The 27,550-nt window shown below is 44.7% G+C and overlaps 5 protein-coding genes and 1 pseudogene across 8 annotated transcripts; 2 read left to right on the top strand and 4 right to left on the bottom strand.

The window, feature by feature from the left end:
- Positions 1-1,203: 1,203 nt before the first annotated feature.
- Positions 1,204-6,289, bottom strand: LOC133925473 (monooxygenase 2-like; annotated as a pseudogene).
- Positions 6,290-7,089: 800 nt separating this feature from the next.
- On the top strand, positions 7,090-8,322 carry LOC133924204 (uncharacterized). Its single transcript, XM_062369641.1, has 3 exons — positions 7,090-7,546; positions 7,643-7,981; positions 8,205-8,322. The coding sequence occupies exons 1-3, from the start codon at positions 7,412-7,414 to the stop codon at positions 8,295-8,297; spliced, it is 567 nt and encodes a 188-aa protein (XP_062225625.1). The 5' UTR covers positions 7,090-7,411; the 3' UTR covers positions 8,298-8,322.
- A 245-nt stretch (positions 8,323-8,567) lies between these two features.
- Positions 8,568-13,469, bottom strand: LOC133924203 (WAT1-related protein At1g68170-like). The gene is made up of 7 exons (XM_062369640.1): positions 11,873-13,469; positions 11,093-11,155; positions 9,806-9,922; positions 9,356-9,611; positions 9,103-9,261; positions 8,840-8,991; positions 8,568-8,717 (listed from the first exon to the last, which is right to left on the bottom strand). The coding sequence occupies exons 1-7, from the start codon at positions 12,088-12,090 to the stop codon at positions 8,576-8,578; spliced, it is 1,107 nt and encodes a 368-aa protein (XP_062225624.1). The 5' UTR covers positions 12,091-13,469; the 3' UTR covers positions 8,568-8,575.
- Positions 13,470-16,657: 3,188 nt separating this feature from the next.
- On the top strand, positions 16,658-18,413 carry LOC133924209 (cysteine synthase-like). The gene is made up of 8 exons (XM_062369647.1): positions 16,658-16,699; positions 16,831-16,940; positions 17,045-17,102; positions 17,211-17,612; positions 17,713-17,764; positions 17,850-17,989; positions 18,076-18,156; positions 18,321-18,413. The coding sequence occupies exons 1-8, from the start codon at positions 16,658-16,660 to the stop codon at positions 18,411-18,413; spliced, it is 978 nt and encodes a 325-aa protein (XP_062225631.1).
- Positions 18,414-20,201: 1,788 nt separating this feature from the next.
- LOC133924208 (WAT1-related protein At1g68170-like) lies at positions 20,202-23,206 on the bottom strand. Its single transcript, XM_062369646.1, has 6 exons — positions 23,035-23,206; positions 22,407-22,469; positions 21,103-21,222; positions 20,738-20,996; positions 20,481-20,639; positions 20,202-20,357 (listed from the first exon to the last, which is right to left on the bottom strand). Exons 1-6 carry the CDS (start codon positions 23,178-23,180, stop codon positions 20,202-20,204), a joined length of 903 nt encoding a protein of 300 aa, XP_062225630.1. The 5' UTR covers positions 23,181-23,206.
- A 1,457-nt stretch (positions 23,207-24,663) lies between these two features.
- Positions 24,664-27,341, bottom strand: LOC133924210 (fibrillin protein 5 homolog). Of its 4 annotated transcripts, none has more exons than XM_062369649.1 (6): positions 26,827-27,338; positions 26,408-26,530; positions 25,916-26,014; positions 25,753-25,810; positions 25,423-25,496; positions 24,664-25,273 (listed from the first exon to the last, which is right to left on the bottom strand). In XM_062369649.1, the coding sequence occupies exons 1-6, from the start codon at positions 27,193-27,195 to the stop codon at positions 25,265-25,267; spliced, it is 732 nt and encodes a 243-aa protein (XP_062225633.1). In that variant the 5' UTR covers positions 27,196-27,338; the 3' UTR covers positions 24,664-25,264. The 4 variants fall into 4 exon arrangements, 3 of the variants coding, with proteins under 3 accessions (XP_062225633.1, XP_062225632.1, XP_062225634.1); XM_062369648.1 differs by having other exon boundaries at positions 25,753-25,797; positions 26,827-27,337; XR_009910783.1 differs by having other exon boundaries at positions 25,210-25,273; positions 25,753-25,835; positions 26,827-27,339.
- Positions 27,342-27,550: the final 209 nt, after the last annotated feature.

Here is a 27,550-nt window from a genome sequence, read left to right as displayed (position 1 = left end):
TAGATCTGTGTACGTAGTTGGGGTTTTCTTGACCATCGTTGCTTCTTCAGAACAGGCCATGAGAAGGCCTGAAAACCAAAGAATTTGGCGCGGTATGGACGTACGTACCGGCGCTTCACATATTGGCTAATTCACGTGAGAAATCAACAAATCTAGCGATCATTCCTGAATTGGCTGACACGATGGATTATATGTTCAAAAAAACCTTACAGATGAGTGTTACCAAGATTGAATAAAATTCATACAGAAATTAAAGTTGATACAAAAATGTTTTGGACTGAAGGTAGCGGTTCGTTGTTGTGAGAGGGAAAACCTTCTTAGTTCTCCCAAAAAAAAATTGAATCGCACCAGAAACCAGATAAAAGCGGCCGAAGTTTTTAATTCAAATTTAAATTTCTTAGGAAATAACTACAAGATTTCAACTTTTCCGAGGGATAGCGATGGTTTAGTGCATTCCTTTAGAATTTCCTCAAATGGCCGAGAGTATTTCTAGTGTAATTGGACATTTCCTGCCGGTGAAAATAAATCACCGATAAAACATTAGCGACTAAGATCTCCCGACAATACTTTAGCATACAAAAGAATTAGAGATGAGAATAGAGCACCAATAGATATCCATAGATCCTTTTAGTTTAACTTAATTAACTAACTAGACAATTTATTCACCTCATATCGTATAGTTATATAAATTGAACTAGAGTAGACTATGATCGCTCCACGCCCATCCCAAAAGAATGCATATCAAACTAAACATCGGCCACTTAAAAATAGGACTCATGAGAAAAGTTAAAGATCTTGTAGTAAACTAGAAAGTTTGTTGTTCATGGGACTCAAACCAGTGCCCAAAATGGCAAAATGGCAAGTCAAATATGTTGCCACTACACATATCAAAATGACGTTTTACTATCTTATAAAATATTCAAAATACACGACATTTTATAATTTTGAGATGATTTTAGTCTAAATTTTTCAATTTTACCTCCTCCATTAAGTAACTTTTTTCCTAATACAAATCTTATTTCTCACGTAATAAATAGTATTAAAAAGGATAAGATGATTATTTTATTTTTCACCTAATACTTATGCTTAACTTTGAAACATTATCTATTTTAAGATGAACAGAGTATGTATTTTACAAGCATGCATCACATGTGTTATTTCCTATTACAAGCCTGATCCTGGAGGGTGATACGGTCCTTATTTTCACTCGGCGTGGCTCTTGCCTGCTTCCTTGCACGGCGTCAGATCGCCGCAGTCGTGCCACATCGTGTCCGGTCGCGAGCCTGAGGAACACGAACCGGTAGAAAATCCAGTCCCGGAACAGCTTGACCATGAGCCCGCGCACGCCGCGGACGCTGGTCCCGCCCTGCTGGACCCAGCCCGACGTATGCCCCCGCGACCAGCCAAGCGGCCCCGCCACCGGCGCTCCACCACGTACGCGGCCACCCCTCGGCCGGCGTGGCCGCGCGTTAACAGGGCGCGGGCGAGCACCACCGCGTCCTCCAGCGTGGAGCACCCGCCTTGTGCCATGTCCGGCGTCACTGGGTGAAACGTGTCGCGGCCACTTTAGATCATACCAAACGGATTTTTTTTGCGACTAGAATTTTTTCGCGAAAGAATTTTTGTTTCTTTTGACGTTTCAACGATTTCTTATCACAACTTTTTATAATTTTTTTCTATTTATAAATCCTTTTAAAAAGAAACTATTTAAAATAAAAAAATATAAAATAAGGAAAAAAATCATAAAAGAAATAAAATGAAGAAAAAATAGTTTGGGAAGGTCTTACACCCGTGGGCAGCCTTGCCGGTGAGGAGGGACCACGGGTTTCGATACAGCAGTGGAGCCCACGAGAGGTGGCTCAGGTCAGAGTGGCGCACCACGTCTAGGTACTCCGTGGCCATGTGCGTGGGCCAGGTTGTCTGTGACCTCCCGCAAAGTCTTTTTGGGCCCGCGGTGGCTTCTTTCTCTGCTAATGTGTTGTTGGCGTTATAATTTTAGAATGCACACCAATCCATTTTAAGGTATCGGGTGCGGTTTGAGTTTGTGCGGTTTTTAAAACTGAATTTTGACGCTAAATTTCTTTTATAATATATTTCTAATGGTAATAAAATTATAATAGTAGGAAACTATTTTCAAGTATGAATCTAGCAGCACCAATTTTGTATTATCGTTAGAATAATTGTTGGTCAAATATTTGAAAGTTTAAATCTTGGAACGTATGGGCGCCTCATAAAAATAAATAGAGGGATTGCTAAAGATAGTTAAGTCTGTAAGACCGATAATGCAAAAAAAAAAGAGGGTCTAAAAGACCGAAACTGAAAGAATCCGTATGGTATTTGCAATTAGTGTGTGGACTTGCCTGTAGGGACCATGCAGGTTCACGTTACCGATTACCGACCTCGGCGCCACGGTAACCGCGATTACTGGTCAAAAATTCAAAAAAATTCGGAGAAAATTTATTCGGCAAATTTTGAATTTTTGCAAAAAAAACGTGTTTTTGCCCTCTCGGTAACCGCTCGGTTTGGGTCGGTTACCGAGCGATTTTCTCACATTTTTTATTTGGTCGGTTACCGAGCGGTTTGGATCGGTAACCGCTCGGTTTTCTCAATTTACCGAGCGGTTTTATCGAATTTCAGCGCAGTTCAACAAAAAACTAAAAAAGTGTTCAATCTTGTAAAATCAATAACTAATTCATCTAAGCTTCAAATCAAGTGAAACAAATTTTTTTGGATTCCTTGTAACATGATCTACATGATAAAAGTATTTATACTCATAAAAAAGTTCAAAATTTTCTGTGAGAAATTTTATTTGTTAAACCAAGTTAAATGCATAGTTTACTCTTTGCTAATCCAAAAATCATGAAACTAATTTTGCTAGTCTTCTTACATGATCTTGTATATTTTAAAAATATATGAACTCATGAATTAGTTATTGTAACATGCATGATTGTGTAAATGTGTTGCGACTAGATTAATTTATAACTGACCTATCACACCTCAAAAATTAGTGAAACCACTTTCATTAGCTTATTTATATTATGATTTACGTAGAAAAAATAATAGTAGACATGAAAAAGTTAATTACAGTGCTATTTCTTAACATATTCACTTTATGCTTGTGAACTTTGTAAAAATCATAGAGAATTTAATAAAACTCTAAATAAAGTGAAATCAATTTTAAAGATTCTCTTAAAATACGTTTTATACAAGAAAAATATGTGTTTGCATGTTACACTTTTCCTTAACGTGAGTTAATAATTGAGCCGCACGCTTCAATTTTTTTTATTTTTTTCAAACTTTCTCCCTATAGAATATGATGCAAACGATATTATTTGTGAAAAAAAAATCACAGAAGGTCTTAGAATTGTGTCTATTTTTTTAAGATTTTTTTGAATTTTTTTGAATTTGTTTATTTTTTTCGAATTTTTTGAATTCAAATTTCGGTTACCGTTTGGTTTCTGAAACCGGACCGGACCGGGAAGGTCGGTAACCGCGATTTTTGGGTGGTTACCGACGGTTTTTTAACCTTGGGACCGTGTGGACTTGGTTGTTTGAATTTCTCTTAGTCTGATTTAATAGATAGGTATAATTTAAAAGGAAATATGTTTAGTTATCGGTATTTCTAGTTTTCTGTCTGTATGAACGGATATAAATATACAGTCTTATCCTTACTGGAGAGTTGCTTCACATCCTGACTGAGCGGATGCAGACTCTGCATCTACTAATATAGACGAACCTACTTATCTATGTCATAAAATTATTTTCATATAAGTAAATAATTATAATCTAAACTCTCGCATTCGTTGATGCGGCCCCAAATTCAATCAACTAAATAAAAAATCAGTTCAGTCTATCTATACAGATACAACCGATTAAACACTTTTATTTTAACATATATACTCTTATTTTTAATATATATAACTCCAACCAACCTACTTATACGATAAACTTATAAAGCCTCGCTCTAGTAAGCAAACACACCTTAGAAGCTCTCGGACAGGAACTGCCGGAGCTCCCGCTTCACGCTATGCCTGCCGAGGGTACACGGAGAGCCCGCGGACGGCGGACCGGCCGAGCTCGCCGCCTCCGACATGCCCAGCCACTGCCCCACCGCGGAGTGCACGCCGTCGCACCCGATCAGGACCCGGTAATGTGCACAAGAAAACTAAGTCGACCAATCATACTGCAAGAGTAAGGTCCCTTAGAATTTAGGAATGAAGTAAATTTTTCTGATACATAAAGAAATTAATTGCTTCTTGCGAAATTCCTATAAAATTCGTGCACTCAACTGGGTCCTTAGCATAACCCATGTGAACGTGGTGTACCTTGGTGACTCCAAATCATACAGTTTGCTAAGAATTTTCTTCAACAACGTGACTCGCTCCTGTCAACGCCAACGAGGCGTGGCACTCCAAGGATTGGTAGGAATGGATGTACTGACCTGTCTTTGTTCCCGGCAAAGCGAAACACCTGCGTCTCTCCGGTCTCAAGATTGGTCACCTTGGATCTGCACGCGGCGACGGAGTTGAGCAGAACAGTCGAGAAAGCAGCACAGTGTCCAAGATCACACGATTTCTTGGCTGTCCTCTCCTGAATGTCGCGTGTGTGTTCAAATTTCTTGGACGATTTTTCTGCCGTTTTGTAATTTTTTAGCTGTCGATAAACTCCACGAAGCAGACGCGCGAATCATACATGATGTGCACAGACGCAAATCGGCCTGAACATATGTTTAGCGCAAGTGGCCCGTGTCACACGACACTACGACAGGCTCATAACCGAGCTGGCCCAAGATAGGCCCGATGCAGTCCGGTTCAGCCCACACACTAGGCGTTCCTTGTTTCGCCGGGCCCAACCAAAAAAAAAAGCCAGATCGGTTAGCCCTTGCGGGTAGGATACTGTTACGTGATGAACAGAACTCAGAGCTCAATTTTCTGTTCTCATATCCTCTGTTCAAAATAGTGATATTCTGTTACTCCAAAAATCTTAAAATTTTTTATACATATTCCATAATCTGTGTTCAACCCGTTTTAATTGAATTCACTTAAAAATCATGTGTATAATTTAAACTAAAATTCTCTAAAAAAGGGTACTTTTATAACTTCTAGAAATTGTTAGGGCATCAAATAAATTCTCAAAAATCTAGAAAAAATCACTAATATTGTTCTTATATGATGGTATAATTTCTAAAATTATTTTCGTCCCTAGGTTATATGGTGAAAAAATGAGTTCCTTTGTAATGCTCTATTTATATGTATTTTTATAATTTTATGTGATATTCTTCTTTTAACTCTATTTGAATTCAAACATATAAAAAACTAGTGCTGAAATTAATTTTAGAAATTAGTCCATCATATAATAAGAATATTAGTGAATTTTTCTAGATTTTTTAGAATTTATTTGATGCCCTAACAATTTCTAGAAGTTATAAAAGTACCCTTTTTTTGAGAATTTTAATTTAAATTATACACATGATTTTTAAGTGAATCTAATTAAAAGGGTGCACACAGATTATGGAACATGTACAAAATATTTTAAGATTTTTGGAGTAACAGAAGACCACTATTTTGAGCAGAGAATATGAGAACAAAAAATTGAGCGCTGAGTACTGTTCATCACGGTAACAGTATCCTACCCGCCTCTCTCTCAGTTGGCTGCAAGGCTAACCTCCCTCTGAGAAGCCGGTAAGGCCTGTGCTTATTACCGTAGCATCCTTATCAGTCCTCTGAGAGAGCAGTAGGCGTCTATTTCTATAAATTTTTTCATCTAGAGGCTATTTATTTAATTTTTTAAGTTAAAAAATGTAAAAATAAAAAAAGCTCCCTGTCCCTGTCCCCGCCCTGCCCCCAAACACGGAGCACCGTTCCCATCATTGTCCCAAAATATAGTTCTAGGCAAAAATTATCTCTGTCCCTGTCGGATCTCTAATCTCCATCGGGGCCTCGTGGGGAGGCGTTGTGAGCTGCAGTTGTGTTCTGCTGGAAATGCTATGGTGTTGGAGGTCGGAGGCGGGCTACATGCTGCCGTGCTGGAGGCCAAAGGCGAGCTACGTGCTGCCATGTTGGTCGCTCTGGCGAGCGACGCTTGTACCCTTGAGGCCGTGTGCTCCGGTGAGACGCGCCCAGTTGAGCAACGTCCGTGCCCTGGAGGTTGTGCACCCTGGTGAGCGACACCCTGATGAGCAACAACCGTGCCCTGAAGGTCAAGCGTCCATGCCCTGGAGGCGTGCTGCTGCATGCTGCCGCGCGCCCTTGCCACTCAGCACCTGCTCGCCATTGGACTCGAGCCCCATGCCTCGCAGGGAGAACTTCATCCCTGCCCTCACCTCAACTTGGACTCAAGGCCCCGTCCTATGAGCCCCGTGGGGAAAACTTACCCCGTCCCCGTCCTGTTCAGGGCAGATCCCTGCCTCTATAGGAAAAATTGTCATTTCTACTAACAAGGTTCCTCTTAAAGAAAAGTAACAAAGTAACAATGACCATGTTATCATATGCTGCTGCGTAGATCCATGCAAGCGCGGCACCATCGTCGCTGGATGCTCATCCAAGGTTTGATCAACCAAGAACTGGTATCTGCGCGCCTACTCGGAATTTTTCGCATGCATTTCAAGAAAAAATTCGCACAGAAACAGCGTACACTTTTCAGAATTTTGACATGTCGAGACGAAATTCGTTTCTTATGGACCCAAAAGGCCAAGAACCCCTAATAATGCAGGGGACGAAGATAAGCAAGCAATGCCCGATGAACAGAAATGTATCCAAGGCAAAAATTTGACCGCACGCCCCATCTCTCGTGCAAGGTTGCTGCACTGCATGCTCTCCAAGCCCAAGGTTTGACCCCCACGCGGCACCACCGCGCCGAGAGTCACGTGCCCCGGCGGCCGTGCCGCCAATCGATGCTGCAATTATCGGCCCAAAAGGCACCCGAGTCCCGCGAAGTCCCATGCTTCCGCTCCGGCCTCCGCGCCCGGATCCGGCACCAGCGAAGACGATGGTTAGTGCGAGTAATCACCTGTTGCTAATGGAGTCCAACTACTACCAGTGTCCTTGGCTATCACCACCGTCCTACTGGTACCGGCGATTCCTTGCCGTCATGTCGCGCCCGGCCCGAGAAAGTGGCGAAAGGTGCCCGCTTTGTCGCAGCCTTTTTGTTTGCATAGCAGCGGCCAGTACAGCCATTGGCCTTTGCTCCTTTGCTTCGCTTTTCACGCTGCACTAGTGCAGCGACAGGGCAGGCAGGCAGTGCTGCAGCGCGCCCCACCCAAGGTCACAGCTAGCCAACGGAGAAGTCACGGGCTCAACGGCCTCAAACGGACACCGGACCACCGAGTAGAGCAGCGACGGGCTCTGCGTAGTGCGCGATCCGCGGCATTGCTCGAGGCAGCGAGAGAGCAGAGCGCACGGGCGGAGGCGCAATGGCAGGAGGAGGGTCGCCGCCGAGGCCGGGCAATATGCAGCGCGCGCTCCTCCTCGGGCTAGCGCTCTGCTCCCTCCTCGCGCGGCCGTCGCGCGCCTTCTTCTTCGGTGCGCGCGGCACGTACGTTTCCCAGGTAAGTTGGATTGCATTGCACCACGGGAGGCATTTTTCAGTTGGGTGGTAGTTTCGTTCCGTGAACCTCTCGTGATGATGCGTCGCGTTCGATCAGTTGCGCGGCGGCTACCGCGAGGAGAAGGTGCCCATGACCGTCGTCGTCCCTGACTACTCGCCGCGCCCGGCACCGATCGCTGGTAGCGCCCCGGCGCCCGCGCCGGTGCCCGGCTCGGACGACGACGACGGCACGCCGAGGCTGCCGTCCGAGCGGTGGAGCCCGGGCGCACCGTCGAGCGGCAGTGCGGGCGCACCGTCGAGCGGCAGTGCGGGCGCTCGTGCGCCGTCCGAGGCGAGCACTGACTTCATCAGCAGCAGCCCCGCGGTGCCGCTCCCCGCCGGCGTCACCGACTCGGCCACCGTCCTGCCCATGCCCACCCCAGGACAACAATGGCAGGTAATCAACCAACTCCTCACCATTTCTAGTGACATACTACCTTTTTTTTTTCTTGGATACTGTAACTTCTCAAGCATTACTGCTCCAGATTCCTTCTACTTTCTTCGAGCTTTTTCTTGCATCTTTGCAAGCTTTGCTTTCCCTTTCCTCTGCATCTACCACGCTTTCTGCTTTCCTGCACCTTGCACTGACTTCTTTTCCTCCATTGGTGACGCTTTTGCAGGACGACGTGGGGATGGGCACCCTGCAGCTTCTAGTCAGGGCGGTGCAGCTCGCCGTTCCTCTCGTCATGATGCTGTCTTTTGGGGCTCTGTAGTACTAGTATTTTTTCTTTCGTAATCGCAAGTGCTTTCTCTCTGTAGTCTGTAGCCTATTCTTAGATTCCCAGATTGCCGTCTGTAAACAAGGTCACCATGCTTGCTAATTCCTGAGTTCATGTTTGTCTTCCTTTCTGATTGCTCACAGTACATGTAGTAGGTTTCTTGTGTGCCTTACACTTGTGGCTCAGAGGCTCAGAACAGTAGAGTAGCAACATCAAATAACACTAGCTTAATGGGGATGCAGAGGCAACAGAGCCGAATTCTCTAGCCCTCATCATTTTATTTCAATTTCACCGGCAGCAGCAGGAACTGATTCTTTGCCGCGTTCCTCGTCTTGGCGCCCATTAGCTACTTCTTTGGCTTTGCCCCACAGCACCAGGTACAGTCCGCTCACAATCAGGACTGAGCCAAGCACACTGCACGTCACGGTAGCACAGCACAAGCAAGAGCACATCACGCATCAGAAAACAGAGTCTGCACACATTGACACGCAGACGCAACGCATGAATCTGGAAGCTATAAGGCATTGACGCATCACCTCCCGAGGTGCAAAGCCTCATCAAGAAGAATGGAGCTCAGCGCGGCGACGAAGATGAGCATCAACGGGCTGAACACGGCGATGAAGAGGGGACCTCTCTTCCGCAGGCACCACGACAGCAACGGGAACGCGGATCCTGATGCTATTAGGCCCTGAGTGAATCAACAAGCACGCAAACTTCTTTACATTGAGAACAACCACACAAGGATAGATCCTGTTGTTAGCCCAGGAACGAAAAATGGAACGCAGAAAGTATCGCTTACCGCGTAAGCTGACGAGTACAATCTGATGTTGAGTCCTAGCCTCCAATGCTCCATGTCCCTGTGGACGCAAACTGCCACTAGAGTGGACTGAAGTGCACCAAAGAGGCACACCATTGCTGCAATCGAGTAGTGGCACGGATAGACTTGCCCCGCTTTCGCCTATAAATCACACGAAAATTCACCAAGACACTAACATTGTGTCAGCTTGAGTGGATGAGCGATCGAAGCAAGAAACCCGGCGTTAGATCATCACCTGGATGACTAGCCACGTCGCGTAGCTGAAACAGCTGATGACGCCGAGAAGCGAGCCCAACACTTGGTTTCTGGCCGATGGCGGGCCGGAGTGGTGATCTTCGGTTACACGGACGAGTCTGAGGCGGGGCAGCCGTCGAAGTATTTTGATCTCTGGTCCCTTGTAGAATGTAAGCAACATTGCACCACCCATTCCGACAAGGGTTCCCAACAGTTTCGCTTGTCCGGCAGGCTTCCTAAGGTTTAAAGCCTCCAGCCTGTTGTTCCATTCAGTTTGGGAGGCAAAGTTAATTTGTTTGGCGATAACGACTTTGCCATTCCAAACATTTGATCATTGGATGGAAATCCCGTCAAAAATTCAGTAACTGAAAATCCATCTTTTTGTTGATCAGGTCTTGCATTGATATTCATATGAAAAAAAGATGTGAACTATGTTACTCAAATTTGAAACCTGGTCACGATTGCTAGGATGAAAGTGGTTGCGGGAGTGAGGTTGCTGATAGCCGTAACAAATGTTGCTGAAGTCAACTTTATGGCAAGCACGTACAGATTCTGGTTTATAGCAAATCTGCATGTATATAAAGAAAGAGTCAAAGATACAGTAAGTTGCGGATAAATGTCACAGTTTTACTTTTATGTAAGAAGAAGCAATGGAAATATCACCCCCCCCCCCCCCCCCGATGTCTAAGGCGATTCATTGATCCTGCCTCATGCCAATATTCCTTCTTAATATGATGCTTTGAAGAATTCAAAAGGAAAAAGGTTGTTAGAATCAATTACATCGTAACATGGATATCCGGTGAAACTGGATCAAATCATTGCAAATGCGTGAAAATAGGCTCTAGAAGTTTTCAAAAATTCTCAAAGCATTATTTATACACTCCTCCTAATGATCAAGCACAGGCGCCCCGTGTGAACACGTGCCAGCGAGGGGCAGGCATGCTCTTGCGGTGGTTCCCGACAGAGGGATTGATTCGGGAGAGGGGGGGGGGGGGGGGGGCTTCCCTCGTCATCGGCTTTAGAGGAGATCCTAGGGAGGGAGGTTAGCCTGATGGAGGAGGCAATCACGGGGGTGGAGCGGCGAGGAGGTGGAGGACGACCGCTGGGCTGATGCTAGGGCGGGGGAGCTCTAAAATAGAGTGGTTAGCGCGGCGGGGGGGGGGGGGGGGGGGAGCAAGGGCAAAGCAGCAAGGTGGCGTGGGCGCCGCTGGCTGCGGATCAGATGAGGTGGCGGGGGAGCGGTACGCCGGACGGGTCAGAAGAGCACGGGGGAAGAAGAAAGCAGGATATGTGTTGGATCGAGATTGGATAGATCAAATTCATCGCTGAAAACAAAACGAAAAACAGATGCTTGAATAATAGCATTCGCCTTATTTATATTGGAAGAACCAAGGTACTACTTGCCGTCTGTTCCAACATTACTGCACTGAACTGCTATTTGCACTATTTTCATGAACATTTTATCAGGGAAAAAGGTGACCTTTCATATCAATGTAGTTGTCAGTTTGGTCAATTAACATGATGTGCCTTATCTACGTTCAGAAACTCGATGACCGAAAGCTTCTACTAAATCACCAATGAATTAGAGCAGACTTTATTGTTCCGAGAACGTGCTAGTTACGTGTAACGGTGGAAGTTATCAGAAGCAAGCAAATAACAGGAATGTTTTCTACAAGAAAATAACTGATGAAACAAGTAAGAAGAGTTAAATGAAGAAATTCTAATAGCGACTACTTACCCAAACAACCCACACAAGAACAATTGTAGGGCCACCTTCATGGTTAGTGGCGGACGTTTCTTCCTACAAGAATCACACAACATTTACCAACAGTTATCGCAGAATTAAAAAATAAATAAGTTTTTAAATCAGCAAATAAAGAAGTTGTTTTGCTTCATGTGATTGAAAATAAAATTTTAATATCTTGACATTTCATCTAAAACACATGTGGTAAATTTTGTAATAGAGCTCGCAGAAAATTTGCTAAAAGCACAATCATTTTTGGTAACTTAGAGTTTTTATACTGCTAATTTCTACTTTCTTCTTCCCTTTTGCTCATCGTTTTTGGGCAATCAGCTCAAGATGAGTATTAAAATGATTATTAGATCACAGTAAGGCATGCCTTTTCTTTGCCCATAATTGAGCAAGTAGCAGAAGAGAACACCACAAAGCTAGGACGCAAGCAAGATAGGCAGAATCCATTAGATGGAGCAGTTTGTTCAGAAAGTACTTCGCTTGTTCATCTTTCGTGATGGCCCAATTGAACATAGAAATTTCTCGGTTAAGCTAGCAAACCCTTTCTTTGTAAGCACAACTGCATTATATGTGCTCTGCATCTTAAAATTATAATTGATCTTTGAAAAAAAAAACATTTGAGATGTTCACTTGATGCAGTGTAGCAGATTGCAATCACATTCCCTGTTCAACTTTAAACCCCAACGATCTCTCAGGTTGTCAATGACTCGAGACGTATGAGCACGCATCCGTACCAATCATCACTCGGATATAGTACATACATACCTCTCGACGAGGAACGCAATGGGGCAGAGGAACGCGGCGGCGAACATGAAGCGGTAGGCGACGAGGACGCGAGCGTCCATGCCGTCGTTGAGCGCGAGCTTGATGAAGATCTGCAGCACCGAGAAGACAAGCTGCAGCGACACCATCGCCGCCGCTGGCTTGGCCGCTCCCTCCGCCGCGCCGCCGAGCCCTCCGCCTGTGTCTCCCGGCTGCACCATCGCTAGCTCCAAACCAACACGGCGGCACGGGTAGCTTGCTGGCTAGCTGAGTTCACTCTGCTTGTTGTGCGTGTCGGATTGTGGAGAAAGAAGGCGAGGAGTCGCACGTCCCGCCACGAGTGCAACGCGCGCCGCCCAAGTCTAGCCTAGCCCAGTAGCGTTGGCGTCTCTCTGCCGCGCGGCGCGCGCGCAGTGCCGGTGCTGCTCTGAGATCATGTTGCCAGCGGTTGGATGTTACGCTCTCAGTCTTTAGTGAACATAACGAAGAGTAGAGACGGATATAGTGAGAATGTTTTTTTCTTATCATTTCAGTAAAATAATTAGTGCAATCTCTCTTCTATATATGACCTGCTAGGATGGATACAGTTTATAACAAGGGCAATCACGCGCACCGGGTGCGTGCAGGGCCGACCCTAGGCAAGTGCAGCAAGGGCGACAGCCTAGGCCCTTGAAAGTCAAAAGGCAACTACGCAAATGGATATTATGGTTTAATCCAAGCCTCCAACAGAACGAGTCGATGCCCTTGCTTGTGTTTTTTTAGCTTATCACGCTGTCGCAACCAATGAACGAGATGACGGGTAGTATGTGCGGCCGTGCCCCCTAATCCGTTCTGGATTCCTTTTCTCTCATTCCCAAAATCAAATGCCTCAGCAATCACCTTGCATTCTCCACCTTATATCACCACAATTACTAGAAGAGACGATTTTGATATCATGGATTCACAACCTATCCGGCTTCAATTACTTCGCCATAATTAATGGAGGAGAATTAGATTGTTATTCTAATATGTCTATTGCCTATCGAATCATATTTACTGTGTTAGGTGTAGTATCAGCTGAATGAAGTTTTTCAAAACTGAAATTATTAAAAAAACTATTTGAGGTCGGCAATATCTAAAGAAAGGTTAAACTGTTTGGCTACATTATGCGTTGAGAAGAATTTGCTGGACGAGATTTATGTTGATACCGTGATTAATGACTTTGCATCTAAAAATGCTAGAATAATTTATTTTAAATGATCAGCTCACTCAAACTCACAAATAGTTTCATTGTTTTGTAGGTAATGAATGAGTGAACTAAGAACTCCTTTCATGTTTCGGCTGATGTGATATTCTTTAAAAAGTGATATAATTAGTAGTCAAATGATATAATTTTTACTTCTTAATGTATTAACGTTGTCACCAAATAACATTGTCTTTGTAGTAAACTTTTAAATCTACCATATATTTGATTTTTAATTGAAATATAAATATTATTTTATAAGAGCTTCAATTTTTGTTTCGCCCAGGCCACCGAGATGTGAAGGCCGGCCCTGGGTGTGCGGCTGGCATGCATTTCATGTGATCAGTTGTTGCCACGTCTATCTCCCTTCCCCAGTCACTTTCTCATACTTGTTTGGCCGTTCATACCTAATTCTATCATAGCTAAATTTATAAAAGAATGGCATGTCTTACTTTTTGTGGCAAAAAGATTGATCACCACAACTATGGCATATTTGATCAAGAAAATAAGTCTATACATTAGACATTGTATTAAGAAAGTGTGTCACGTTAAATATGCCTAACTTAAAAGGCTTTGTTTGGATAGGTCGGGATCCCGGCCCATCCCATCTCATGGATGGCACAGGTTTTTTAGTTTATATTGCCGGCCCATATACAGGGATGAGTTAGGATCCTGGTCTCCAAATCTCTTTGCCTTTTGTGCTGCTAGAAGAAACTAGAAATTACATATACTATCGGGCGCCTCTCAGGCCACCAAGGTCTGTAGCTCCGTTTTTTCTCCCTGAGCACAGCCAGCAGCGCCCAGAAGCATCGGCGAGCACGACCAGCAGCGCCCAGAAGCATTTATGGCTTCCCTGGCCAAGAAGTACTGTACTGTAGTTACGTTTTTTCATGGCTGAGCCAGGCCAGCAACGTCGAGAATAAGCGGTTACATGTTAGCACTTCAACAACTCACAGAACACATTAGATTCAGTAGGCGCGCATGTGCCTCGCTTACTATTATACTGTAACCTATATCGATTAGATCTGTAATATACGCGTACTATTTTCGCATGTACATACTCGCTTTTTTTTAAGAGGATGGCAGGTGCTCTGCCTTTTTATTTCAGAGAGGAAAAGAGTACAGAAACGAAAGTCTTGGATGCAGCGTGAAGCTGCCCACTAAAGCAGGTTACAGGAGAAAAAAGAGAAGGAAAAGAAAGAGAAAGGACAGCAAAGCTACGGGAGGCCTAATGCTCTAGCAATCCAGGCTCGCCCGTTCTTATCATGCGCCAAATGTTGCATTCCTCCTTTGCTCTTGAAGCCACCATCATGTATTCCTCCTCGCGACCCTCGAAAACACACCAATTACACTCTTTCCAGATATTCCACCAAGCATAAAGGATTGCCGCGCCCATCACCTTCCGCTCCGCACGTGGTCGAGATGCCATAACCTTCTGCCACCACCTGACCAGAGTGTCTCCATGCTCGCCAGCCTGAAAATTTCCTGCAATACCACACCAGACCCAAACCTGGGAGCAAACCTGTGCGGCATAGAGGCATAAAAGAAGTAGATGCAAAGCCGTTTCCGGCTGTTGGAGACAAAGAGCGCAGCAACCCCGTTGTCTATGCCCTTTGACTCCAAAATCTCAGCCGTAAGAAGTCTGCCGTGCATGGCTGTTCAAGCGAAAAAACGAGCTTTCGGTTCAATGAATGCCTTACAGAAGCTCGTGTCCCAGAAGGGAAGGCTAACGCCACTGAACTGAATCTCGTATGCAGACTTAGTCGTGTAAGTTCCGGTGGATGACCATCACCATATGGCTGTATCCTACTGTCCCGGCTGCAACTCCACTCTCTGAAGCATCATACAAATCTTGACAAGTCCTGCAATTGTCGCACTGTTTGAATAGGTTTTAAATTAGATATCCATCTGGAGTTACTAAGCTCCTGCAGCACCAAGCGGTTTTTGAAGAAGGAGATGCTGTAAAGATGAGGTGCAATGGATGCTAAGGGGCGATAATCTAGCCAGCAGTCCGTCCAGAATCTTGCCTTGCCTCCATCTCCAACGAGGACCTTTGTTGATGCCGCAAAAAGGCTCTAGTAATAAAGGGTACACCCATTTTTTAATAATAAAGGGTACACCCATTTTTAAATTTTTTTGCCGATATTAGTATTTTACTTTAGTTTTTATTAGATTTTCTTGATTTTAGGATTTTTTGTGGTGCCATGAATACCACCTGTTGTTTTCTTATATTATGATGATACAGAGAATACAGAGGGCTAGAGTTCTTGGCGATTGATCATTCTTTGACTGTCAGTTTGTAGCATTTCTTTGTTCATGCTTGGCTTTGTGGATGACAGAGCTAGATAATTTGCGAGTTTTGCCGCTTTTCTTCCTTCTGGTTTTGCAAAACACTTTAGGGCATATCTGATAGAGCTTTAACTTCAAAAATTCTTGAAGCTAGCTGTCTCTAACTTAAAAAATCGTGGAGCTTAAGTTGTGAATACACCGAAGGTATTTGGATGAGCCAACTTGTTTTCATTTTAGACTAAAATATATGCTTAAATAACTTTATTTTAGAATATGAACTTCAGATCTGAGATGGAGTTGAGAGCTGAAACACTGTCAAACAAGGTCTTACAATCAGGAGATAAAAGACTCAAATCACTTGGGTGGTGGTTTACTTATTGAATCAAAGAGCTGCAAATACCTAGATTGTAGTGGAGTTGTATATATGTACATAAGGTATTTCCATTTGCAAAATTGGTCTAAACAAATCCTTTTGCAAAACGGATGGCTCCGGTTGGTGCTAGGGATCACTCACAAGTAAGTAATACTCCCTCCAATCCAAAATAAACCATTTTATGATTCTTGCTGGTCAATAAGTACGAAATTGCATAGATTGACAACACATCACTAGGTCCCTTATGAAAAAGATTTTCATAATATAGTATTCTTTTTATTTAAATTAATAGGGTCAAAATATTTTTCGTAGAATCAAAGCGCCATCTAGGAGATCTGTCGATCTCCTAAGCGACTCACATTTTTAACTGTGCGTTAGGCTAAGAAAATCCACACTGTTCCATTACGGAAGTAAAGGATGTCATCCATGTCGTCCACAGTACACGTATGCATATAGATGCCTGTGAAGCATGCAATGACGCAAGTCTCCAGTTGTTTCAAGATATACCAAGCCACGAAATGTACATGGTCTGCATGCTCGAACAGTCGGTTTCAAAATTTGCATCGTACTCCTGTAGTCCTATTTAGTCCGCCGAACGGGCAGCTTTGTAAGTATCGGCAGGACGGCAACCCTAGGACAGCTTCACCGAAGCCCTTAATCAAAGACCATCAAGAACAACAACTAGAACACAAATGGCATATATATGGGCATCTTGGCCAACATGTACCATTTGTTCCAGGCTACGGCATTATAAAGTGCTGCATCTTGTGCATCATTTGCTTCCAAAGAGCTTCGAGCTGTTCCTTGAATTCCTCCAGGCGCATCGATATCCATCCTTGGTGAGTGCCCAATGGGGGAATTGAATCCGAGTTCAGAGATCGACAAAGATCAGAATTCAAAGATAATGAGAGATCCGAGTTCGAAGATCGCGAGAGATGTCACTGAAGTACGTAAACAAATTTGCACGCGTATGGTTTTTATTCTCAGGGCGACTCACATTTGTGCTTCTGAATTGACCTGCACTGCAAGTCTGCAACTGTAAATTATGCAATGTTCATTTGCTTCAATGGCGCGCAGTTGATCGGGAGGACGCCGCTGGTGTACCTGAACAAGGTTGTAGCCGGGTGCGAGGCGCGCGTCGCCGCCAAGCTTGAGATCATGGGGCCCTGCTCCAGCGTTAAGGACAGGTAGGCGTCAACGATCCAGGCGCCCCTTTTCTTACCAAAACCACCTTGCATTCTGTGTACTTATCAGTGTTCTTGGGATAACAATGATGGTTCTCGCTTCTCAGGATTGGCTATAGCATGATCGCAGATGCAGAGGAGAAGGGCCTCATCACTCCTGGAAAGGTGAGGGAGATCGATCAACGAGCCTCGCAATCGTTTGTTGCCAGTGAGCATGCGTGCTTCGACAAGAAACCGATTGATTTCCGGCGTGTTTTCTAACAAACTTGGTAGAGTGTTTTGATCGAGCCGACGGGCGGGAACACCGGCATCGGGCTGGCGTTCATGGCGGCCGCCAAGGGGTACAGGCTGATCGTGGCGATGCCGGCGTCGGTGAGCACGGAGCGGCGGGCCGTGCTCAGGGCCTTCGGCGCCGAGGTGGTGCTCACGGACCCGCTGCTGGCCATGGACGGCGTGGTGAGGAAGGCCGAGGAGATCGCGGCGAGGACGCCCAACTCCTACGTCCTCCAGCAGTTCGCCAACCCTGCAAACCCCAGGGTCCATTACGAGACGACTGGGCCTGAGATCTGGAGCGCAACTGCGGGCGGAGTGGACATCCTTGTGGCCGGCATCGGAACTGGGGGCACCATCACCGGAGCTGGGAAGTACCTCAAGGAGAAGAACCCTGCCATCAAGGTCACGCGCCTGACCGAATCTTTCGACTGACTGAATCTTTGATGCGAACGCACGCACGTCATCTTAGTATGGTTCCGTTCCATCTGATTGCATCTTGAAGGTCTACGGCGTGGAGCCATCGGAGAGCGCCGTGCTGTCCGGAGGGAAACCCGGTGAGCGATCACCCCTGCTCTGTCTGATTTCATCTTCCCGTGCGTACGCCGCATTTTGATGCCTGCGTCCTTTTTCCGAGCTCAGGTCCGCACAAGATCCAAGGCCTCGGCGCCGGCTTCGTTCCCGGCGTGCTTGATGTCAGCATCCTCGATGAGGTCTTCCAGGTCTCCAACGAGGAAGCCGCTGGCATGGCGAAGCAGATCGCCTTGAAAGAAGGGCTACTGGTGAGCTAGCCCACAGACACATCGGTTTCTTTCTGTACGTTCAGGATGCGTGGTTTCTTGACGATCTCCATCTCTTGCGCTTCCAGGTCGGGATATCGTCGGGCGCGGCCGCGGCCGCCGCCGTCAGAGTCGCCGGGAGAGCCGAGAACAAGGGGAAACTCATCGTGGTAAGCTGCATCGTCATCAGAAACCCGTTCCGCTTTCGTCGTGCTATGCCAGTAGCATTGCTACATGCGCACCTTCGGCTCAATTCTCTTTCGTCGGGACGAAATGGTGATCGATCACCTGGCTTGATTAGTATTAATTTAACCTTGTTCTTCGTTGCCCGCAGGCTATCTTCGCCAGCTTCGGCGAGCGCTACCTGTCGTCTTTCATGTACGAGTCCCTCAAAAACGAGGCTGAAAGCATGGTCGTCGATCCATGAAAGTGGTTGTTCGCCTAGCACGAGCTGGCGCACTCTGCTTCTCTCTGTTCGGAAATGGCATGTACTCGTTCCAGTCCATTCTTTGGAGCTGATTCTGGTGTTACGACTTCGAGCGATTATTTTCTTTACAACTCTTCGCAAATAAGATACGTTGAAAATGTAAAAAAATTATAACATTGCAAAATTATTTTTGGGCCTCGCAGATAGTACACAATATAACTGAATGTGCCTCGCAGAATATATGTTGGTGGTATATACTGGAGGCAGTTGTGTAAGATGTTTGCGCCACATTTTTTTGGTCAGGAAAGGTGCAAAACACTCTGCCTGTGAAACTTCCAAATAATGTGTTGCATTCATTTCAATAAAGAACGACCTTTTGCCGGACAGCAACTCTGTGGCAACGTGACTGACCGATTGGTTTCTAAACCATTTATTTTTCGAATTAATGTTGTACCCTTGATTTTTTTTTATGGAATTTGTCATTTTTTTCTATTACGGCCGGGCGCCCAAACGTATGCCCAAACACACCCGCATGAGTGCTCCTTAGTACACGTCTAAATTATATTGGAGGTTTAACCTCACGTAACGTGGGCACGCGCTTTGATCCCTGAGCATATTCATGTGTGTGTGTGCGTCTTTTTTGTGTCTGAAATTTATTTTCAAGTGAAATGTGAGTACTCGTGCTAAGTCTGATACTCAAACATGGGTAAACAGTTTCACCATAAGAACCCTAACCAATTGCACTAACCTCAGTTCATTTTAAGGAATTTGTCATTGATCTTCTAGATTATCATGCTTCATGGATTATAAATATAGGAAACATGCATGTATGGGGTGCCATGAGTGTGGTGTGTGTTGAGTGTTTTTGCGTCTTTAATGTACTCTTACAAAAATAATAATAATGTTTGGGAAATAATAATAATGTACTCATTCTGCATTGGCGGTGAGATTGTTGTTAAATGTTATTAGTTGCCCCTGATCAATGTGTACCACAGTCCTCTATAAAACTTCTTCGGAAAATTAGTGCTGGCGATGAGAGGATTGCTAGCACGTTTTTTCTTCTAAAACTCTCATTCATAATCCAGGACTACTAGCATGTGTGTTGGGTTCGCAGATAAAGAAACAACAGCCAACTTTGAGTCTTTGACCACTCACCTTCAAGCATACAGCACCAGCGAAATAAATTTCGGTTGGTAACCGCCGCATACCGGGCTTACCTCGGTGGGGTCCAGTAAAATTCTGTACCTTTTGAAACAATTTGATTCATTTGAATTTGGACAAAAGATGGCCGTCAAGCATAGATAAACTTTTAGATTTCGAATATTGCAGTCAAATTTCAGCTGGAAATACAAATCAAGCGTAAATGGGGTACTGTTTTCTCCTTAATAAACGGTAGCAAGAACATTGTACGGCACCAACAGTCCAATATTGGAGTCCACTGACACTTATGCCATGCCGATTTGTCAGTAGATCTGGCCCTGACAGTGCCATTTTGTTTCTTCATTTAGTTTGGTCGCCATTGACAGATTGACTTGAGCAGGGTTTGGTTTCACCATTGGCAGCAGCAGTGGATTCCTTGCCCAGCTCCTCATCTTTGGCCACACGGCCAGCTTCTTCCTCTTCTGCTTCTCTCGCCTTGCCCCAGAGCACCATGTACAGCCCAGCCACGATCAGGACGGCGCCAAGCGCACTGCAAATGGCACAGTGCATGTGCACAGTTCAATCCACCGTGAGAAACTCGAACAGAATCTGGATGATACATCCAAGGGGGGTGACTGAGCAAGGACATCACATTCCGAGGTGCAAGGTCTCGTCGAGGAAGATGGAGCTGAGCACCGCGACGAAGACGATGATGAGCGGGCCGAACATGGCGACGTACAGGGGCCCTCGCTTCCGCAGGCACCACGACATCAGCGGGAAGGCGCAGCCGGACGCCACGATGCCCTGCACGAATCAATCACAGAAACATGCACGCACATGCTACCTTCTTATCTCATCAGATCATCACGACCGGGCACAAGAACTGCACATGACCGGCATGCCGGAAGCAGCGCCTGTGTCACTTACCGCGTAGGCCGAGGAGTACAGCCGGACGTTGAGCCCGAGCCTCCAATGCTCCATGTCCCTGTGCAGGCAGAGCGCGAGCAGGGTGGACTGGACCGCGCCGAAGAGGCACACCAGCGCCGCGATCGAGTAGTGGCACGGGTAAACCTCCCCGACCTTCGCCTGCATGGCAAGAACAAGCGTACGTTGATCGGAAAGACAGTCACACGTATCACTGGAGACGACGACCAACGAGACGCGGCGGGAGAATCATGGCCGACCTGGATGGAGAGCCAGATGGCGTAGCTGAAGCAGCTGGTGATGGCGAGGAACGAGCCCACGACCCGGGCGACGGCCGACGGCGCCGGGACCAGGCCGTGGCTGTCGTGGACGTCGCTGAGGCTGGTGCGCGCGAGCCGGTGGAGGAATGTGATCTCCGGACCCTTGTAGAAGGTGACCAGCGTCGCGCCGGCGAGGCCGACCAGGGTGCCCGTCAACTTCGCTCGCCCGCTGGTCTTCCCGAGCTTCACGATCTCCTGCCTGTACAAGTGTAGGGTGTGTCTATTACCCTTACTCATGTGATCGGCGTACGGACAGGGCTGGAAGAGAGATGTACGGATCTGGTAGTGAGAGTTCAATCAGTGACCTGCTCAAGATTGCGACGATGAAGGTGGACTGAGGAGTGAGGTTGCTGAGAGCCGTGACGATGGTCGTTGAGTTGGTCAGCTTCATGGCAAGCACTAACAGGTTCTGGTTTATGGCGATTCTGCATGTGTGAACAAAAGAATCATCTCACTATCTCCCTACCGTTGGATTCCAATTCAATGAATTTACTCCGTCCAGTCACAAATAAGTGAAGATTTGGACATCAACATGATTCAAAAAACACAACTTTGAATACTACCTTTTATTATAATATATTTATAAAATATAACAAAAGTATATTATTATGAAAGGATTTTTGAGACAAATCAACCAATATCATTTTCAAACATGTAAACTCAATACATAAAAATTATTTTATAATCAAAGTTTGGAATTGTTCACTACACCCAACACAAAATGATATATATTTGTGACGGGAGGGAGTATCACGTAGGATAGTTAACTAAGAACCAATAACCTACTAGGAAAAAATTTAAAAAAAGAGCACAATATTGTTTAGATCGGACTACATGTTTCTAAGAAAGAATATAGTTGAAACCAAAGGAGAAGCATATTTGTTTTGGATTCAAATAAATTAAAACTCATGTAAACACTTTCTTCGATCACTGCCATATAAAAAATATCAAATTTAAGGAAAAATTGGTTTCATGCCTACCAAAGGTCCCATCTTTAGCTATATACCACTGAAAGAATTTGGTACACTTAACTACCATAGAAAGATTGCTCCGTTTAGCTTTTTACCATTCTGTCCAATTTCAACTATGTTGCCATTTATTGTGACCAAACTGTCATCATCTTCTTTTTCTAGCTCTGGCCCATGCTCTCTCATGGATCCGTTTGCACACACCCCTGCCTCTGCCTGCGCCGCTCTCTTCTGGTGCTACCCAACCCCCCTCCCCTCACCCCCACCCCAATTTTTGCCAAAAAATTGAAAAGAAAATGGGAAAAGAGTAACGTAGTTGGGTGTGAAGCGGTAAAAAAACTTAATGGAGCAATCTTTCGATGGTATTAAAGTGAACCAGATTCTTTCAGTGGTATATATCTAAAGAGGGGATCTTTCAGAGTTATGAAACCAATTTCCCCTAAATTTATCTGTAAAACTAAAAGGAAGTTAATGCAACAATCTGAAGTCACAGTATTAGTTTTTTTTTAAATCTGTTGTCACACTTAAAATGATTATTCTTAGAAATTCAAGACCCAAGACTTCAGCTGGAGTTTTTTTATAACCTTTTTCTCTCTTTTCTGAAACTACAAATCAAAGAAATTTCTATTGCCAACCCTTACCCAAAAAGTCCACATAGGAATAACCCTAGCGCCGCCTTCATGGTTAGCGGTGGCCGTTTCTTCCTGGAAGGCAAACATCAATAGTAATTAATGCAAAAACATATAAAGGAAAATAGTGATTGTAAAAAAACATTAAATTGCGGATCTATCTAAATGTTTACTAATCTTGTTTTACATACAATTTACAGTTTTGATATTTATCTCTCGAGTGTTTTCTTTAGGGCTTGTCTATAAATTTTGTGTCTCCTAGATTTGCTAGATATCCATTGATTTTATTGGAGCACACACTAAAAACACAATGGTATTAGATTTTATAAATATTAGAAGTATAATTTTTGATCTCTACACTAACAAGACATAAGACGTTCAGAATGCCCACAATTATTATTTTTAAAAAAAAATACTCTTAAATTCACGTCAAGAGGACTAAACTTGAATGGTTTAGGTGTATATCTACACCCTCAGTCAACTGAGCTAAGCCCAATTCCTGATACAATATTTGAGTGATATAAATTTGTTTTTTGAACACGAGAAATAATGCATAGACGCTTGTACCACTCCAACCGCATAAGCTTGTTTGGATATGCATGGTGGATCCAGTAGAACACAGGCCAGCCCTTGTACGTACCTCTCGATGAGGAAGGCGAGCGGGCAGAGGAAGGCGGCGGCGAACATGAGTCGGTAGGCGACGAGGACGCGGACGTCCATGCCGTCGTCGAGCGCGAGCTTGATGAAGATCTGCAGCGCCGAGAAGATGAACTCCACCGCCACCATCGCCGCCGCCGGCTTCGCGCCGTCCGCCACCCCTCCACTCCCCATGCACGCCGCCTGCTCGATCTCTCTGCTTCCTCTCAGACGAAGCTAGCTGCTCAGCTCGAGTGGAAGCTACTCAGCTCAAGTGAAGCAGGCGATCGATGCGTACGAGTCCTAGTCGTGCTAGCTAGGATCCAAGCGACGTTAGCCAGGCGCGCGGTTTTCTTTAATTTCTTGGTGTTGTCACAACCGAGGCACGTCGCGAGAATCGATGGGTGCGTGTGCAGTGCAGAGGACCGGTGACGGCCTCGACGTCACGGCGGTACTGCCGGTCCGCCGCTGTACGTGCGGGTGCGTCGACGGTGCGTCACCGTGTACGTGGCCCGGTCGTTTGGGCCTGGGCTGGGCCGCAAACATCTTCTGGTGCCGAGCAAGCAGCATTCCTTTAGACAGAGCCCAGCACGCATCTCCGGATTGCGATTTTTTTATATTTCTTAAATAAACAAATTGCAAAAATAAGTGTCTGCTTTGAAAATTTGTACATTTAGACTACTGTTGCTTTTCCAACGGGAGACAGGTTAAAAAAATAAACCCAACGGGCAACGGGTTTAAAAATAAAAAAATGTTGGGTTCTATTGCTCTCAAAATTCAAAACACTATTGAAATTGTCATGAAATTTTTCATTAAAAAAATGTATGATGTAGACGATGCTATGATCTAGCTCTTCACAAATTTTCAAATAAAAATATGATATGTACAATGAGAAACAAAAAGACAAATTTCATTGTACAGAATTTGTCAACATTTTTTTATTGCGCAATGAAAATTGTCTTTTTTGTTTCTCATTGCGCAAGTAATTTTTTGAGTTGAAAATATTTAGAGAGCTAGATTATATCATCATCTGTATCATACATTTCTTTTTCAGAATTTTTCATAACTATTTTGATGTGTTTTGAATTTTGAGTGGGCGACATCACCTATTTTTTAAGGTTGATAGTAATCTAGATGTGTGATTTTTCAAAATTTTATATAAGAAATATAAAAACAAAAAAGTTCTCTAGAGTGCAGTGTCGTCCATCGTGGACACTGACAACCGTGGTTATTATTGAAGATGTGTGGAATATATGGTATGAGTCCTGTTACGCTAGGGCTTAAAGTTATAAGTATAGGACAGAATTCGAGTTGGACTCTTAAAACCTGGCCCGGCATGACGACACAACGCAACAGACTTGCAGGGAGTACCGGCGGTTCTACGAGGATCCCGGACGAGAGGTGTTGCAACGTTAAAGAGAAGCGATCGTAGTCATATCAGGAGGACGTAAGCTTTGCCTGAGCCTCATCAACTAACATCATTTTTCCGATGTCGATCTTGCATGTTGGGCTCGATAGGTCCATGTCATTGCACGGACTTATTCTCTAACAGTGGCGGTGGCATCTTTGTCACCCAAAGTCTCTAAAAAATACCAGTCCAAAAGGGCAAAGAAAAAAAAAATACACGGATAAGTGAGTTCGAAGCTGTACACTCATTAGATTATGTCTTACAAGGAAGAATAGTTGAACAATTATATATATTCAAAATACAACAGCTGTTTGCTTCCTAAGATTGACCAAATTGCCAATTCTCTATGCAAAAGGAACATACATAAAGCTGCCCAGCTTGCATAAATTGTTTAGAGAAGGGATATGCTTCTATGATCACCAATCTTTTTTTAAAAAAAAATGAACACCGAGGGGGAAGATGTTCCCTAAGATTTCATTAAAAGGATATCGCATCTCGAACCCAGACTTTTCATTAAGAGGATATCGCGTCTCGAATCCAACCAGCTCGGTGAAACCGTGTTTGATTAACCGTTAGTACCACGAGAGCCTTACATGCTCACCGAAATTTAAAAGAACACTGTATAGCCTTTTTAAAAAAATGAGTTGCGTGGATGATCTGCACCGAGCTGTTAATAACCACGTGTGATGTAAGATATGCGCATGCACACTCCTTGTCAGAAAACTATGAATGTGCTGACACAATTTTGCATCATACTTTTGATGGGTCCGCCCTTTCCAGTACAAAGATGTTCTCCTTGTCATCTCTTCCAATCCGTAGCGATTCATCAACATATCTATTCAAAACTTGAGGAAGACATTCTATGCAAATTGGTTAGCTCTGTTGCGTACGTGCTACAAGAAAGTATCTATGGTGATCGACTGATCCGAGAACTAGAAATACAATTGAAGAACGAAGAAGCAATCTGCAGTACAAAAAGGATACGTTATCTCTAACCAGCCTTCTGGGTTGAATATGGCCAGGAGCAGGTCGTAGTTCTTCTGGAAGATATTCATCAGCTGCGTGTCCAAATGTGACAATCAATCAAGAGAAACATTGGATGAAATTATGGAAATCCATAATATCGAGGATTCATGTTCTGTGAATAGATATAGTAGTGACTTGTGTAGTTGTAAAAGCGTGCTCAAGTATATGTGAAACAAATATATGGATAGTTGTCTCTAAAATCTGCAGTGTCATAAAATCCATTGATAGCGATAAGCCGATAACTACGTATCCACTTAGTTTTGGTAATGGCAAGATCATGAATTTTACCTGATCCGGAGTAATGGTTGAACTCTGAAGCTTGATATCCACTCTCTGAAACAAGAAGCTGCAGGTTGTGAGGAAGCTCCAGGCTTCAGCCATCAGGATCAGCACTAAGACTGTGAAACAGTTTGTAAACTACATTAGGAATGAACAGTAGAAGAAGCCTTACTGTTTTAGTAGTAACATTGTATGAAGCTTCAATAGTGAGCTGCCCCGACAATATCTTCAGTGCTCTTGCGCTGAACTTTATCACATTTATCGCCTTTTCCTTTGGGTGTAGAGAAGTGACGCTAAATCTCCATTTATTTCAATTAATAGCAAGAATCAAAACTTACTTGGGTTGCAATTAAAATCAGATAACACTCAGTTCAGAGACTCACTTCATGGCTACTATACCACGAAAGGATTTACCCCAATTCAGTTTGCATAAGTCAAACTAAGTCTGATGTATTTGCTGTTCTGTAAGAATGACAATTTCAAAACATTCATACGCAATCAAGGTATAGGAATGTGAACTGATCCGCACAGGACAGGATAGTGTATATTGATGGAGGAAAAAGAAGCATACGCAAATGGTAACCCACAGCAATGCAGGAAGATTAGAACAAATCAGAATGTCAAACATTGTCATACTGAAATTCCATGGGTAGCCTTTACTGACCTCTTTAACATTAATCATTTGGAGGAAATCCCCCAAGCTGATGAAATCTCGCAGTCCTAGTTTGGTTCTCTTTTTCCCCAGTATCGAGATCGTGCTGTAGATAAGCTTCCAGCATCCATCCACCTTCCATCCTCCCAACACCCAACTATCAGTAATTTACCGAGGAACTAGTTGCATTTATACATTTTTTTTGCAAGTAACAATAACTACTCTAGATTCTTTTATCAAGTTACCAAAGTAGTAGTTAGTACTACCCAACTTATAATATGACAGTACCTCCAAGGACTGTAAAAACACTGGTTCGGATCGGATTATATAGTGATGCAGTAGTTAAGATGCAATTAACACTTCCAAGTTCAAGTGCTACCTATATCTCAAGTACTCTGTTAAGGCCATCGTGATTGGTAGTGCATTTGTACCTTCTCCTGCAGTTTGGCGGTGGGCTCCGGCGTGGGGTTCCGGGACTCGAGCAGCTCCACCAGGCCATGGATCTCCGACCTCTTGGCGGACGTCATCCCGAATATCCCTCTGTTGGCGCCCTCCAGAGCTCGGTACAGCGCGGCCTTAGAATCACTCACAGTCCCGTACCCCGCCGGAGACGAGCTGCTCTGCTCGGGGGGCACGGCCGCTGCCGCCAACGTCACCGCGCCACGGCCGTTCAACCGCCTGCGCCGCCGAGGGGCCGGAACGGTGCAATGCGAGAGCGATCCCCTCCCGCTCGTCGCCGCCGTCGCCCGGTGGCGGTAGTGGCACGGCGGCGAGGGGAGGAGAACGGGAGCTGCTGCCATGGCTGGCTGGCTGGCGAGCTGCCTAGAGAGCGTGCTCACGGTCGCAGGGCTGCCTCAGCTCCATGCTCTCCTGTCGCTGGCTCCCGCGCGCGCGCGATGCTGCTTCGAGGGGCGTTAATACGTGGGTGGGAGCTGGCCGGCTTCTGGCTGCAGAACGGTGACCACATCTGTGAAGATAACGTTGTGAAATGAACAACGGAGATCGGCGTATAGCGACTTAGCTTATCTCCAACAAATATTTAAAAATCAATTTATTATAATATTATTATAGTATTATATAACACTATTACAGTATCCTTTATTATTTTTTATCTCCAATCGTTACCCTGTTTTCTATCTTCCATTACTCTCATCT

This window comes from Phragmites australis, chromosome 7, assembly GCF_958298935.1.
Source record: "Phragmites australis chromosome 7, lpPhrAust1.1, whole genome shotgun sequence".
Lineage (NCBI taxonomy): Eukaryota > Viridiplantae > Streptophyta > Magnoliopsida > Poales > Poaceae > Phragmites > Phragmites australis.
The sequence above is the reverse complement of the archived record's forward strand: the minus strand, read 5'-3'. Positions and strand labels throughout refer to the sequence as shown.